The 15,227-nt window shown below is 35.9% G+C and overlaps 5 protein-coding genes and 2 non-coding genes across 8 annotated transcripts; 2 read left to right on the top strand and 5 right to left on the bottom strand.

Annotated features, from left to right (window-relative positions):
* Positions 1-1,221: 1,221 nt before the first annotated feature.
* On the bottom strand, positions 1,222-4,365 carry LOC106386821 (berberine bridge enzyme-like 4). Its single transcript, XM_013826636.3, has one exon. The coding sequence runs from the start codon at positions 2,942-2,944 to the stop codon at positions 1,364-1,366; it is 1,581 nt and encodes a 526-aa protein (XP_013682090.2). The 5' UTR covers positions 2,945-4,365; the 3' UTR covers positions 1,222-1,363.
* A 997-nt stretch (positions 4,366-5,362) lies between these two features.
* TRNAN-GUU lies at positions 5,363-5,436 on the top strand. Its single transcript has one exon. It is a non-coding gene; the product is annotated as a tRNA-Asn (tRNA).
* Positions 5,437-5,887: 451 nt separating this feature from the next.
* On the bottom strand, positions 5,888-7,664 carry LOC106386505 (14-3-3-like protein GF14 iota). Of its 2 annotated transcripts, XM_013826337.3 has the most exons (7): positions 7,517-7,664; positions 7,126-7,432; positions 6,847-6,934; positions 6,654-6,763; positions 6,434-6,582; positions 6,290-6,354; positions 5,888-6,201 (listed from the first exon to the last, which is right to left on the bottom strand). In XM_013826337.3, exons 1-7 carry the CDS (start codon positions 7,593-7,595, stop codon positions 6,196-6,198), a joined length of 804 nt encoding a protein of 267 aa, XP_013681791.2. In that variant the 5' UTR covers positions 7,596-7,664; the 3' UTR covers positions 5,888-6,195. The 2 variants fall into 2 exon arrangements, with proteins under 2 accessions (XP_013681791.2, XP_048606762.1); XM_048750805.1 differs by lacking the exon at positions 5,888-6,201 and having other exon boundaries at positions 6,275-6,354.
* Positions 7,665-7,862: 198 nt separating this feature from the next.
* On the top strand, positions 7,863-7,935 carry TRNAA-UGC. Its single transcript has one exon. It is a non-coding gene; the product is annotated as a tRNA-Ala (tRNA).
* Positions 7,936-8,272: 337 nt separating this feature from the next.
* On the bottom strand, positions 8,273-11,572 carry LOC106384497 (PR5-like receptor kinase). Its single transcript, XM_048750804.1, has 5 exons — positions 10,304-11,572; positions 9,945-10,013; positions 9,758-9,837; positions 9,643-9,675; positions 8,273-9,557 (listed from the first exon to the last, which is right to left on the bottom strand). The coding sequence occupies exons 1-5, from the start codon at positions 10,600-10,602 to the stop codon at positions 8,377-8,379; spliced, it is 1,662 nt and encodes a 553-aa protein (XP_048606761.1). The 5' UTR covers positions 10,603-11,572; the 3' UTR covers positions 8,273-8,376.
* LOC125575382 (PR5-like receptor kinase) lies at positions 10,644-11,130 on the bottom strand. The gene is made up of 3 exons (XM_048749785.1): positions 11,076-11,130; positions 10,749-11,009; positions 10,644-10,687 (listed from the first exon to the last, which is right to left on the bottom strand). Exons 1-3 carry the CDS (start codon positions 11,128-11,130, stop codon positions 10,644-10,646), a joined length of 360 nt encoding a protein of 119 aa, XP_048605742.1.
* A 2,518-nt stretch (positions 11,573-14,090) lies between the features above and the next one.
* Positions 14,091-14,753, bottom strand: LOC125583179 (glutathione S-transferase T3-like). The gene has a single exon (XM_048749784.1). The coding sequence runs from the start codon at positions 14,751-14,753 to the stop codon at positions 14,091-14,093; it is 663 nt and encodes a 220-aa protein (XP_048605741.1).
* Positions 14,754-15,227: the final 474 nt, after the last annotated feature.

The raw sequence follows: 15,227 nt of genomic DNA, 5'->3' as shown, positions 1-15,227 counted from the left end.
TCACCTCTTCTCTCTTCTCACGAGGATCATAAAATATGGATTCCACAGAGAGCATTGCAACAGTGATTAACATTTCTGATTGGCTAAAATCAGAGCTCTGGAGTAAACTGGATCTAGTGGGAGCCGTGCCATTTGTTCCCCAGCTGGTTTCTCTAGTTTACAATCATCTGTCAAGGCGCCAAGCAAGCGCAACTCCTCCAAGCGCAACATCAGATGACAATCTAGATCAAAGTCTTTTCAACAAAGCAATAAGAGAAAAGATACTTCAGCCATGTCTCAGACTACAAATCCAATTCACTGAAGTATAAGACAATGACAAAGATATCAACAACCAAAAGGAGCAAGTACCTTGATGGTTGTTTATCTATAAAATCAGATCCAACAATATCATCAATCCCCAGAGCCTTGAGCTGCAAAATGAAATTAGAGAGATTGCATCTATTGATCTCCGGTTTGGTTTCTCAAATTCCCACTCTCAGGATAAAGACGGAAACATTTCCCAGGACCCTCACGTCCACTAAAGTATAATCCACAAGAAAAAAAGTAAGTATATAAAATTGCATGCAAATTCCCTAACTCTATCAAACCTAACATAAACCAATACAGAACATGGTACCTTCTTTGAAGAGCCTGTGCTTTTGATCGATGTTCAAGCGACTCCATTCCTTTGCTCGGATCATAGGTTCAGTAACAAACCAAAATGTTACTGAACTTTTTATAACCTTACGGAAACCAATAGGCGCAGGGGCAAAACATTATGCTTTGAAGAAACAAATTGAAGAAAGCTGAAATCATTATGCTTAAACCTTTTTGGTAAACATATACGCTTTTTCTATACTCCAAACGTTAAAACATGATGCTTTCTTTCATTATTTGTAAACATATACGTTTTTGTATACCCAGACGGTATAAATAATTCTTTTTGTAACATATATGGAAATTTTCACTAGAACTGGTTTAACGTATACGGTTGCCTACTTGCTTTTGTTATTAGAAATCAAAGTATACAAAAAGAACGTTTAACATATGTAATGATTTGAGTTTAAAAGTTTCTTGCGTTGGTTTAACTTAATACACAAGTATTGGAGTTCTAATCATTGACCTTCATCACAATTCACAAAACGGTAAATTAACTAAGGGTTAGTCTTCGACTATTCTTTGTTATTTTAAATTTTTGGTCTAAGGGCCTCGGCTATTCTAAATAAAAGTACAAAACCTCGGTTCGATGAAAGTCTTTATTTAGTAATGACTAAATATAACAAAATGATCATAATGCAAATTATGGGACAGCAACGAAAACAATACAGCTAATATAAAGTCTATAACACATGTCCACATAACTTATTACAAAAAAATAGCAACACTACTGCTTCACACGAGCAGGAGGAATACTCTGCTCGTTCTTGAAAAAGTTCTCAGGATCATACTTGGCTTTAACTTCCATCAACCTCTTTAAATTCCCCACGAAATACTTCGAACCATAGATCTCAGCTTCATCAACGTTTGTTTCATTACTCGGATTGCTTCCAATATCAATGTCTCTGTAATTCAAAAACGCCTCTCTCGGGTTACTTGATACACACGGTTCCGCAACCTCGTACAACTTCTTCATCATATCCAAGCTACCCCTTGTGGCGTTTGCGTCCAACCACGACGTATAATACTGAACCTCGAACAAGTTTCCTTTCCGATGAGGAAACGGGGTGGCGGCCGCCGGAACCTTGTCCATCACGCCACCGTAAGGGTTCCATTGCATATACACAATATTATTATTGTTGAACTCCAACAATGCTTCCCAAAGCTTCTTGATTCCTTCTTTAGGGATTGGTTTCTTGACATAATCCGATTTGCTCTTGAAGAACTTTTCCGGTTTAGACGGTCTATCTAAAAGAACGCTTGTCGGTGTACCGACAGGTAAGTCTTCCCAAAACAACGTTGTGTTAAGCCAACTCATCTCTAAACAATCTTGGCGTTTTAGCCCTAGTTCAGGTAAGCTTTGGTTCATTATCGCCACAAGCTCATTGGCTCGACCCAAGAACTGCGCATAGAACACAACCGCGATGGTTCTGTTTACGACCTGAGACACTGCTCTGAGGAAAAGTCCATCAAGGAGTTTGGATGAGACAAGCTGCCACTTGTAGAGAACATCGATTCCACCTTGTTCCAATGTTTTGTTAACCCTAAACACCGTCAAGATCTCTGGAACATCGACTAGGTTTATTTTCCAAGAGAGGATGACTCCGAAACTCCCACCACCACCACCTCGAATCGCCCAGAAGAGATCTTCTCCCATGGTAGATCTATTCAAGAGCTTGCCATTAACATCAACTATAAGTGCATCAACGACATGGTCCACCGTGAGTCCGTATTTTCTCATGAGGTTCCCGTATCCTCCACCGCTTATGTGTCCTCCAGCTCCTACGGTAGAGCAAACGCCAGCAGGAAACGCTAACGTTTCGCTTGCGTCGCTGATCTTTGTGTAGAGCTCTCCCAATGTGGCACCAGCTTGAACCCAAGCTTGCTTGCTTGGCACGTCAACGGTTATAGACCTGAGATTGAACATATCGAGAATGACGAATGGGACTGAGGAGATGTATGATAGCCCCTCGTAGTCATGGCCTCCGCTTCGGATACGTATCTGGACACCGTTGGACTTTGCGCATACCACCGTGGCCTGGATGTGGGATACGTGTTTTGCCGTGACGATGGCCATCAGTGTTTGGTAGTTAGGGCTCGCGAACCTCGTGTTTTTCGTGTAGGACAAGTAAGAAGACAAGAAGGTGGTGGTGTTATCGGCAGTGAAGATATCATCGGTGATTGGAGATTCGGGACTAGGCCATGAACGAAGACATCCGAGGAATTCTCCAATACCTGGTTTCGTGACTGCTGCTTCGGAAACCGAAACAAGAAGAGCGAGACACAAAACAGAAAGTGCTTCTTTCATTTGGATCCTTTGTTTGTTTTGGTTTTGTGCTTTATGAAACTTTCTTACGGCTGGATCTTAATTTATAGATTTTTTTCTTTAGAGAACACGTTTACAAAAAGAAAACTGTTCATACATTTCATTTAAAATTCACTTTCTGTCATTAAGGTTACTTTGAATTCTTTCTCAAAAAGGAAGGTTTTGTATTGAATAACTTAAGATATTTTTTTTCTTCAACACAAATAACATAAAACATGGTAATCAAGTTATTGGAGGACTCTCGTGGTCAAGAAAACCGCTTGAATTACATTTATTTGCACTTTTCTATTCTACTTCCACATATTTATTACGATACTTCTTTAGGGTCTGGTCAATAACAAATATTACATCCAATTATGATAAACTGGAAACCTATTGTACATACTCGAGTTTTTAGTGGAAACGTAACATGAGATGAGACTAATGTTCAGTAGTTAGTCCATGAACATGTACAATATTTGTTATAATCAATACTAGATCTTCGTTTTCAAAACACAAAATTATTTTAGTTGACAAAATTATTTTAGTTGACAAAATTATTAATCGTTTGCTAGTTTATAATCGAAATGATAATTTTATTTGTTCAACTTTGTTTTGTGTTTGATAAATATTCATGGGAATAAAACCTTAAGTAAAAATGTTTTTTTAACAAAATCGTTAAAAAAATTATTTATCAATTATAGGTTGGTTTAGAAAAATAAACCACATTTTAAATATTTTAAATATTGTTTGGACACACGACTAATTATTATGTTGTCTGTGAACATAGATAATATATAGTATAATTTTGTTTTCATAATTACCTTAATGAGATTTTTTAATTTTTTCATTTACTTACTAGGAATGTTGAAGTACACCATCTAATTTTAATTGTGTACTTCAATATTTTTAGTAAATGTTAAAACAATTAAAATTGAATGGTGTACTTCAACATTTACTAGTAAGGTGTGAGTTTTTAAATTTGAGCTGTGAGGAAAACAGAGGTAATAATATAACACATGATTAAATGTTATGTTTAAATTGTGATCCTAGATAAATGACATTTTAAACTATTGAAAAGTGTCTAATTAGTAATAAGAATCCAGACATGGGATACAGAAGAAACTTACGTTCCTACAAAAACAGTGTCACACTAATTAGTTAACAATTGTGGATTGTTACTTAAGATAAATACGTTCCTAATCCTATACGTTAGCGATTGTGTTTAGTAGTTTAGCCTTATAATCTGTACTAGGTTAAGACCCGCGCAAGATCAACATTATATATATAAATTATTTTATGTATTAAGTATTTTTACATATTATGAAATAATAAATATATATTAAATAATTAAAAGTCAGTAACTATTAAATATATAATTAAATTGGTGCAAACATATAAATCAATTTTATTAATCTAAAAAATATTTTTTTTATATTTGATAGGATATGTTATTAAATTTAAATGATACTAACATAGATAATATATTTTAGTATATTTTTAATATTAATGTCTATTAAATGATGATTTCTACTTATATAGTTTTTTTGATCATTTGTATCTTTTATAGAAAAAAATTTAAATTACTGATAACAAAATTTTCATTGTGGGATTAATAGTTTTAGTAATTTATATTTTTTTAAAAAAAAATAAGTTGTCAATGATCGTTCAAAACTTTTATCAAAAAATTGTTCAAAGTAAATTTTGAAACTAAAATATTGTATTTTATATGGTTTATAGTTTAATTTAAAATGATATATATATTAATCTTAATAATTAATTAAATTAGACTTTTTACTTATATAATTTTTGTACTCATTTGTATTTTTTCATAACAAAAATTTTAAACTATGGATCATAAAATTTGAATGTGAGACTTTTAACAGTTTTAGTAATTTATTGCCGTTTGTAAAAATTCAAAATATAACATATACATAAAAATCTAAATTTTTATTATATGGTTATTGTGGTTGTTTAATTTATTTAATAGTTTAAAATTAAACAAATACGATAGAAGATACACTATTTTTTATCAAATCTTTATTATTTAAAATCATTAATTATCATATATACTTTAGCCACATTAGGTAATTCCGTAAATTTTATTTAAGGAAATAATAAAGTACATTAATGATGAATTTATTGTTAGTTTAATAAAAAACTTATTATATAATTAGATGGACCAACATATTTCTCTAATGATTCTAAAAATCATTTTAGTGATGGCATGTGGTTACAAAAAGAAGTTGTAATGATTTTCAAATAAGATATAGGGGATAAGTAACACATGTTCAGTCGCGTCTACTACTTATATATGTTCTTTGACCGGTGGTTTTTATTTAGGTTGGGTTAATGATCGCTGGTTTGTCAAAGTAACACTTATTGCAGAGTAAATATTATTCAGTAGATATCAGAGCAAAAGCTGGAATAGCTCAGTTGGTTAGAGCGTGTGGCTGTTAACCACAAGGTCGAAGGTTCGACTCTTCATTCTAGCGATAGCTTTTTACATTGTTCCTATTTCAGTTTCATTTTGCTCAGTACCAGGCAAAACTCTAATAACTCTCTACAAGCTTTGGAATTTTTACTTACAGAAATTCATTTCATTTACTATATAAACTAGTACTTAACAAACATCAAGAAACAATCATATACATAGCTTCCCAATTGAAGTAATCACAATATACATTCTACGACATCACAAAAGACCACAACAAATATTGACTACTATGTTACATCGCTTTGGGGCTCCAAGTTTGCTTCTATAGTCACTGCATGGCCTGCTTTAGAGCTGGGCTATTGGTTTTAATATGTTACCTTTGAATTTTTCAGAAATCAGATGGTGAGAAAATTGACAATCTGAATCACGAGGAAGAGTTTAACTTTAAGTGGTATTCGTTTCATTTTCAAAACACTTTTTGTATATGGTAACTTTAGATCTGTCCCCAGTTCTTATCGTATTGTATATTATGCATTTCAGTATATAACAGTTATGCAGATAATACAATTGATTGTTCTGCATAAAAATAGTCAAAACATATCTGAACAAATCATAAGATAAATGCATATCATAAAATATTTGATATCATGACAACAAAATAAATAACAAAAAGGTAATAAAAGAAAATGAATATAGGATTGAATTCAATTGTTTCTGATCACATCTTCTTGATAAAACCAAGCTATGGAATTCAAAGGAATTGTCCTCCCCCTTCTGGGCATCAAATCTAAACTCATTCAACTTCCAGAGCCTTTGATCAGTTCTGAAACAAACACACAAGAAAAATAATAAACCACATTAGCTTATTAACATAAGAAGAACACGTTGACATATATTTACAGGTTAGTCACCTCAGTGGCTTCTGCAGGCTTAGCCGGTTCTTGCTTGGCTTCATCGGTCTTAATGTTGTCTTCTCCTTAAAAAAACATAAACCGATTCTTAATCTCAAATTAACCAGCTCGCTTTAACTCATGCTTTGTGACTTTTAAACGAACCTCCATCTTCTGGAAGATCAGAAGTCCAGAGGGTAAGGTTGTCTCTCAGGAGCTGCATGATCAAAGTGCTGTCCTTGTACGACTCCTCACTTAGAGTATCCAACTCTGCAATCGCCTCGTCAAAGGCTTGCTTCGCCAAATGGCAAGCTCTGCAATAGTTTTCCAAGAAACCAAATCACCAACAAAGTTGACATTTCATTTAGGAATTAATGTTTGTTACCTTTCAGGAGAGTTCATGATCTCATAGTAGAAAACAGAGAAGTTAAGAGCAAGTCCAAGACGAATCGGATGGGTCGAAGGAAGGTCAGTGCTTGCAGCTTGTGTTGCAGCCTAATCAAAACTATAATCTATCAGGCTAATAATCTCCTAGCAATTTTCTAAGCTTTTGAGAATATAACATATTTAGATAATACCTCATAGCCTTTGAGCGACTGTTCAGAAGCTTCCTTCCTCTCTTGTTCAGTCTTAAACTCAGCAAAGTAACGGTAATAATCACCTTTCCTACAAAATTTCAAATCAAATTTTAATTTCATTTACATATGATGATGCTGAGGGCCAGTCCTAACATTGATTAGTGATAAAAGTTCAAGAAATATATTTTCTTAATTAATTAGGACACCAAATGATCTAATGCATGCATATTAACCACAATAAATTTGGAGGCGATGAAGAGTGTTTTATTTGTTTCTTACATCTTGTAATAGAAAACGGTAGCTTCTCCTGAAGTAGCGTGAGGGATGAGATGCTGATCAATGATAGTGAGAATATCTTTACAGATGTCAGCAAGCTCGTCTTCTACCTTTTGGCGATAACCCTTGATTTGTTTCACGTTTGATTCGTTGCCCTTGGACTCTTCCTTCTGCTCGATGGATGACATTATCCTCCACGAGGCACGTCTTGCTCCGATCACGTTCTTGTAACCAACCGACAACAGATTCCTCTCCTCAACCGTCAGCTCGCTGTCCACCTTCGCCACTTTCTTCATTGTCTCCACCATCTCTGCCAAAATTATTACCAAACCCTTTGTAATTTCTACTAAAACTTGACAAATTAAGATGTATTGGGACATATGAGATTACATACCGTCGTATCGCTCGGCCTGTTCGGAGAGCTTAGCCAAGTAGACGAATGTCTCTCGGTCTTTGTCGGATCCTGACGACATGTTGTCGGAAACTGAGATCTTGAGTTCTGTTGGTTTTTTTTTTCTTTTTTAGTGATTTTTTCTCTAGTAAGATATATAATAAGAGGTCTGAAGATGGTTCGTGAATGGCGGAAGAAGACTGAATCTCAACCTTGAGATCCTAAATGTTAGCGAAATTCCTGGGTTTTCCCTCGCAACTATTTGTAACCAACTTAACGAACTTTTTTTGCCGTCTTTGGACGTTGTTCTTTGGATAGTTATGTTATATTATGTTATGTACATCAACATGGGGATGTAGCTCAAATGGTAGAGCGCTCGCTTTGCATGCGAGAGGCACGGGGTTCGATACCCCGCATCTCCAAATGTATTTATGGTTCATGCACACTCAACTCGCGCCATGTGTTTATTCGATTATTCCACGGTTGTGGACTAAAACCATTTAAAATGTTGAATTTAATCATGCAATTAGTGATATTTGAAATTTTGGTATGCCCACTATATGATTCCTAATTTCCTATAATCAGCATTAGCATTTTAAAATATGGCCTATCCAGTTCAGGCCAATCAATCATATGGTATTCATCTCATGACTTTCTTTTACCACAGCTAAACAATCATTTTTAGCAACAATAAAACTAAAAATCATTGCTATCATTAACGATTTGGATGTCTGCGTCAAAAGAAAAGAACACCGGATATCATCTTGTAAGTATTTAAAAAACACAATCAAATCAGAACTAACAACCAACGAAAGTATATCAACATCTTGACAAGTTATAAAAGATCCACACTTGACTTTAATTTAAGAGTCTGGACACTGAACTATGTCTTCTTTGGAAATAGAGTTGCGTAAAGTGTCTTCGCCAGCTGAGAGCGTACATCTTTCAAACTGACTTGGGTTAGAGACGCTTGAAGTCTCATTACCATCTTCAAGAATTTCTGGAACAGCTACCGTGGGTAAACACAAGAGAGGCTTAGGTGGAATTTGGAGAGCCTCCACACTTCCTTCTAACATTTCAATGACTTTGATCATTGGTGGACGATCAAATGGATTGGTCTGAATACACCACAGACCAACTAATACCATTTTCCTTGCAATTTTCTCTTCTTCTTCGGTTAGTTGATCCCCAAAACACCTCATGATCTCTCCCCTCTCGAACTCCTTATAGATCCAGTCTGGAAAGTACATTGAACTGTTATTTGATCCAGATTTCTCAAAATTTTCTCTATTCCTTGCTCCAATAATCTCCAGAACGACCATCCCATAACTATATACATCTGACTTGTGCGAAACTCCTCCAAAATTCCTAGAAACCACTTCAGGGGCAATATATCCAAAGGTCCCTCTCGCGTCTAGCATTGACATGATGCTCTCGTTATTCTTGCAAAGCCTAGCAAGCCCGAAATCTGAAATCTTGGGGCAAAAATCTTTGTCCATGAGTATGTTTTGTGGTTTTATATCAAAATGCACAATCCTCGATACACACCGGTTGTGCAAATATTCTAGGCCGCGAGACAAACCTACCACAATCTTGTATAACGTCTCCCATTCCATCTTCGCTGACATATTCTCGGCAATGAACTTATCAAGGGATCCATTCGGCATGAAGTCGTATATTATTGCTTTGTTGTTCTCTTCATAGCAAAATCCAAGCAGAGAAACAATATTAACATGAGACGTTCTACTCATGCTTGCTATTTCATTGATGAACTCTTCTCCACTTCCCTTTACATCTTTCAAGATCTTTACTGCAACGTCTTGGCCTCCATCAGGTAATTTTCCTTTGTAGACAATTCCAAATCCTCCTTTCCCAAGAACATGCGCAAATGAGTTTGTCATCTTCTTGACTTTTGCGTAACTATATTGTCTCAACATTACAACTGCTTCAAAGTTTTTTCCATTCCTACTACTCTTCCTCGCATATTTTGCTCTCGCCATTAAAATGACCGCAATAATGATGAATACAGAAGCTCCCAAGGCACCTACAATAAGAGAACAAGCGTTTAGCTTAGTTTTCTTTTTGCCTACGTGCATGAGTAACTGTCACATGGATTAGGGAAAGGGTACCGAGTATGTGTTTCAACTTCCATGATCGTTTTTCTGCAAAATGTTCCAACCTAAAAGTCTCATTAACTAAAAAAGACGCGATATATTTTGGTGTGGGAAAGAAAATAAAACTTACGTCTTTTCGGTATGGCTTGAAATGGAGACTGAGTTCGACTTCCTCTTGGAGCCAGAGCCGGTCCAATGTTTTTAGATGTCCTACACAAGATTAACGTCCAGCCCATTTTCATGCTTATTAAAGCAAACAAAATCTCTGACAAAAATTGACTTCAATATATGATGACTGAAACGATGGATTCACGTACCTGTGAGTTGGAGCATGCTTGTTTGGTACTGGAGAGGGAGACGGAGCCAGTGCGTTCTCCTCGTTGTTGCTTCTCGAACATGTAACATAATCACATATCAATTTACCAAAAAAGAAGAGAGTAGCAAATTCGTTTGTGTTACTGTGGGAACATATAGATCCAAAATATGGTCCATTTCAACTTTGATCATTCTCAGATATATATATATATATATATATCATTCCTAAAAGGGACTATCTCTTAAATTTATCAATATGCACTAGTGAAATGTTGACAAACATCACCTACCCACTAACATTAAAATAGTACTCCCTAACGAATTGGCGATAAATATACTACTGCTATCTACTAAAATTTACTTGGTTATCCTGGCATTTAAGGGGCAAAAAGTGATGAGATAGCCAGCGGAGTTTGTGCATTTCCAGAGGTTGCTACTGTCATCGTAGTTATAGGCAAGTGGGCATGCTCTCCTGAGATCCTGCGACTGCGAGTCAACCGTCAGTTGGCATTTTTCCGCAGAGGCGTAATTGTTATCGCTGTCACTCTCGCAGCAGATCTCAGGCAAATTGAATTTTTCACAAGCGTTGACGCAACTAATTCCTGAAAGTTTATATTCTTTCACCGCCAACCGAGGACAGTATTTATTAGTGACAACCATGCAATCAGTGCTGGTACATGTTGGCTCATTTTGGGGGGCAATCAGCAATGGAAGGTTATAACCCTGAACGGCGCTAACTTCATAGCTATCATTCAGGCCGTGAGAATTGTTGAAGTTAAACTTAGCTAGAGTGAGAGAAGGTTTGCCTGAGTTTCCCAAGCACTCGATTTCTCCAGAGTTGCAGTCTCCGGTTTGGCATGAGAAACTCCCGGTTGTGTTGGTCAAGCATCGTGACCTGCCCCAGATACGACCTTTCCATGTAGACGGTGGGTCGATTTCACGCCTCTCTCCTTTCTTGAGAACGAAGCCAGAGATGTTGAACGGATGATCAGCAGCCGTTGTTTGAATCCCCGGCCACACAGTGAATTCGCATTCGTTCACTATCGTAATGTTCCTCGATGTTACTCCTGCAGATTAAAAAAGAATCATGAAATGATAACTAAACAAGGAAAGGTCGTATACAGACAACATACCTAAGATAAATAAATGTGAGACAAGGAGGAACATCAATGGCAATCCCACAGCCATTGGCCTGAAGAAGAAGAAAGAAATAAGAATAACTTTACCAAGGAAAAAACTAACACCATCTTTAACCCTAAAACCCTTTCAGGGATCCTTAATAAAATTTTAATAATAAATTAAACCTTAAGTGGGGTTAAGGATCTATGTTAAGAAACTTCCATTTTAAGCGGTACAATGGGGGTTTCTTAGGGGGTGTATTCAACTGAGAGTTTTAGGTAATTTGTATTAAAATGATAAATCCACTGTTATTCAAACATGAATTTTAAAAACTCATTTAAAATCTACTGTTATTGAACTTAACATTTCGTAGAGTACTCTAAAATCCATTGTTATTGAAAATATTTTAACTTGTGGAGTTTTAAAGTTTCTAGGTGATTTTAGGGTGTTTGGGTGGAGTTTCTTAGTTAAAAAAATTGAAACTCAAATCCCATGGTTTTAGGTTATATTCTAGAGTGGTTTAACAAAAATCACATAAATCTCTGTAACTTATAGAAATCATCTAAAACTCTATTAAAAATTAAATCAATTCAAATGTTATATTGAATACACCCCCCTTAATTAGAGGTTCTTAAAAAAATGTATTAATTTTTTTTTAATAAAATTCATTTATTAAATAAAACATATTAAAAGATAACATTTAAAACATAGATTTAAAAAAAAATATGAAAATAAAGATTAGTACAATAATCGAGAATAATTCGAAAACAAACTTCCGAACTCAGTTCATCACGTCCAAATTTATGTCATATATGTTCAACCAAATCAGCTTTCAGTTGTTGATGCTTATGTGGATCACAAATTCTACTTCGAGCACCCATCATATTGGCGATATTTGAAGGGATATCTCTTTCAAAATCGAGATCGACATGTGAACTTCCGGTGTCTTCTCTTTGTTGGAACTCTGAAAGATTAAACTGAGTATACCATCTCGTTCGTCTTCCACTATCATATTATGGAGTATGATACATGCTCTCATAATCTTCCCAATTTTGGCTTTGTCCCAAAAAAATTGCCAGGTTTTTAACAATAGCAAAGCGTGCTTGCAAGACTCCAAAAGCACGCTCGACATCTTTTCGGACAGCTTTTTGTTGTTTAGCAAATAAAACCGCTTTCGGCCCTTGTGGCTCCTGAATTGATTGGATAAAAGTAGTCCATTTCAGATAAATACCGTCGGTGAGATAGTAAGCCAAATGATACTCCCTTCCTTTGACAGAGTAAGTAACTTGCGGAGCTTGACCTTGTATTATGTCATCAAAAACAAGTGAGAGATCAAGAACATTGATATCATTTAAGGTACCTGGAGGTCCAAAAATCGCATGCCATATCCATAGATCAAACGAAGCAACCGCCTCTAAAAATATTGTGGGTTTTCCCGAACCACGTGAATATTGTCCTTTCCAAGCGGTGAGACAATTCTTCCACTCCCAATGCATACAATCGATGCTTCCTATCATTTCGGGAAATCCACGGAACTCACCAACTTCAAGTAGACGTTGAAGATCAGCCAATGTTGGTCTTCTTAGGTACTCATCACCGAATAAATATATTATTCCTTCCACAAAATGTTCCAAACATGACATAGTAGTTGTTTCACCGAGTCGGAGGTATTCGTCAACAGCATCAGCCGCATTACCATATGCCAAGATACGAATGGCTGCTGTACACATTTGAAGTGGAGAGAGATTAAGACGGCCGAGAGCATCTTTCTTTTGTCGAAATAATTCAACTTCAATGGAGAGTTGATCAACAATACGCATGAACAATGGCTTGTTCATTCTAAATCGCCGTCGGAATAGATTTTTAGGATATGTTGGGGTTTCACTGAAATAATCTTCCCATAAATGTACATCGTCTTCTTCACGATTCCTTTCGATGTGAACTCGTTTTTTCCTTTTTTTTTTGGACTTCTTGATCACCATAATTAATGGCTAAACTCTCGAATGTTTGATCAAAATATTGATCAACATATTGATCAAAATATTGATCAAAACTTTCACCATCTACTCCATCAAAAGTGTTATGGGAAGAAGATGCCATATATGTGATGAAAATTTAAAAAGTGTTTTGATTTTTTTTTGTGAATAGTTTTTTTGATCAAGGAAAAGGAAAGAATGAGACAATGTGAGAATGAGAGAACAAAACTTTGTGATTAAAATGAGAGAAGAAGTCTCGGTCAGAAGATGAAACTTGTTGGTGAAGAGAAGGAGAGTGTGTTGGTGAATGATATTGTGTTCGATAAATTTGTAAAAAAGGAGAGAATGAGACTTTGTGAAATTAATACTTTCTGTCTCAATACTTTATATAGAAAAGGAGAGAAGCATAAAGTTTACAGACAAACATCTCGTGACATATAAATTTTACATATGAATCTGCATAAGCAACATAAAAATCTCGTGACTTAAAGTTACATACAGACAAACAGAAACATCACATACGGACATATCACAACTGTAATCTCGTGACTTCTCTTGTGGTATTATGTCTCTGACCTCTTCCCGTGACCTGTTTAACCAGACATCTCGTGACTTCTCTTGTGGTATTGTGTCTCTGACCTCTTCCCGTGATCTGTTTAACCAGACATCTCGTGACTTCTCTCTGCAATCTCGTGACTTCTCTTGTCTCTTTGTATAAAACAACACATACGGAAAGAGATACAATCAGTATCGTGATGTAATATCAAGCTTCAACAGAACATGTAAATAGAAACTCTTTTTTAATAAAACAGCACATACAACTGAACATCAAACAGATACATAAAACTTAAACATGAAACCGATACATGAAACAGAAACAAGAAACATGAAACATGAAACAGAAACAGATACATCAAACAGAAGCATCAAACAGGAACATCCCATTAAGAAACATTTAAACATGCGACAGAAACATCAAACAGAAGCATCCAACATCTCTGTAAGAAGCTTACTCTTTAGTGCTTCTTCTTTTTCAGAAAGTGGTTCTTTTTTTTAAATGAGACTGTCAAGCAGACCCATTTTGGAAAGTCTTTCTTTCAGGGTCAAGTCTTTCTCTTTAATAGAGCACATCTTGTCAAACTTTTCATCAGCCTCCTTATCTACTATTGGTTTCTTTGCAGAAGCTGCTTTCGCAGCCTTAACTCCAGGTGGACGTTTGGTAGGTTGATCATCTACATTGATAGTAGCTTGAGAGCTTGCTGTTTCTGCTCCATCCTCACACTTTTTCTTCTTAGCGCTTCCACCAAGATTACTACTAGCATGCTCACACCTTTTCTGGTCATAGCGGAGCTCCTCCCAAGCATGGTGAAGGTTAAATTTAATCTTTTGATCGTTGAAAAAAATTTCGTGTGCGAGTTTCACAACATTACTCTCACTCTGACCACTTGTTTTCTGTCTTGTTGCAGCCGCATAGGATCCACATAACTTGCAAACAAAATCGTTGATCTTCTGCCACCTTTGCTTGCATTGAAGAACTCCTCGCTTATCTCCTCTTTCCACCTTCGGACTAGCTGCATAGTAGGCTGCAATGTGGCTCCAGAATGTGCCTGCTTTCTGCTCATTGCTCACGACAGGATCCTTGCTGGTGTTTAACAATGTGCTTATGAGCACAAGATCATCAGAAGGAGGAGACGTCGAGTGGATCGACAGAGTCATCGTTTCCGTCGTCGGTTTCGATCCTTCTCCTCTCGCGGAGAAAACAAGAACGAAGGGGTGAGAAAAGAAAAAAAAAAAAAATTAAAAAATGAGCAGCTGACACATGAATTAATAATCCATGATATTTTCGGTCACCAAATCACCCCATTAAAGATCGATTATCTAGCATTTATTTCTTTTTCATTTAATTAAATCAACATTAATGCTTAAGGATCCCATTAAAAATCACAAATCCTTCCCGTTAAAGATGGTCTAAGAGATGAAAAGTAGTACAGTATATGAAAAAAAGAAATAGACAAACCATTGAAATTTCTCCGAAACTTTCGAGGCCGACAAAATCTTAGCGAGATCCTCTTTTTTCTCTGTTGAAAACTGGATGTTTCCTTTTTGAAAGGTTTTTCTTTCTCCTTAGAAGACACGTCAAACCATAACAAGAAAATTGGAGTATTATATAGTAACTTGTTATGATTACTA

This window comes from Brassica napus, chromosome C3, assembly GCF_020379485.1.
Source record: "Brassica napus cultivar Da-Ae chromosome C3, Da-Ae, whole genome shotgun sequence".
Classification (NCBI taxonomy): Eukaryota; Viridiplantae; Streptophyta; class Magnoliopsida; order Brassicales; family Brassicaceae; genus Brassica; species Brassica napus.
The sequence above is the reverse complement of the archived record's forward strand: the minus strand, read 5'-3'. Positions and strand labels throughout refer to the sequence as shown.

Bases quoted from the DNA above. Each gene is read 5' to 3' on its own strand.
- LOC106386505 (XM_048750805.1), bottom strand. From the start codon at position 7,595: ATGTCGTCAGGATCCGACAAAGACCGAGAGACATTCGTCTACTTGGCT. The intron at 7,433-7,516 runs GTATGTAATCTC...TAATTTTGGCAG, and splicing joins ACAGGCCGAGCGATACGACG to AGATGGTGGAGACAATGAAG. The intron at 6,764-6,846 runs GTATTATCTAAA...AGTTTTGATTAG, and splicing joins AGTCGCTCAAAGGCTATGAG to GCTGCAACACAAGCTGCAAG.
- LOC125575382 (XM_048749785.1), bottom strand. From the start codon at position 11,130: ATGGCTGTGGGATTGCCATTGATGTTCCTCCTTGTCTCACATTTATTT. The intron at 11,010-11,075 runs GTATGTTGTCTG...TTTAATCTGCAG, and splicing joins CTCACATTTATTTATCTTAG to GAGTAACATCGAGGAACATT. The intron at 10,688-10,748 runs GCAAACCTTCTC...CCTGAATGATAG, and splicing joins CGAGTGCTTGGGAAACTCAG to CTATGAAGTTAGCGCCGTTC.
- LOC125583179 (XM_048749784.1), bottom strand. From the start codon at position 14,753: ATGACTCTGTCGATCCACTCGACGTCTCCTCCTTCTGATGATCTTGTG.
- LOC106384497 (XM_048750804.1), bottom strand. From the start codon at position 10,602: ATGGTTGTCACTAATAAATACTGTCCTCGGTTGGCGGTGAAAGAATAT. The intron at 9,838-9,944 runs GTACGTGAATCC...AATCTTGTGTAG, and splicing joins AAGCATGCTCCAACTCACAG to GACATCTAAAAACATTGGAC. The intron at 9,558-9,642 runs GTACCCTTTCCC...CTCTTATTGTAG, and splicing joins GAAGTTGAAACACATACTCG to GTGCCTTGGGAGCTTCTGTA.
- LOC106386821 (XM_013826636.3), bottom strand. From the start codon at position 2,944: ATGAAAGAAGCACTTTCTGTTTTGTGTCTCGCTCTTCTTGTTTCGGTT.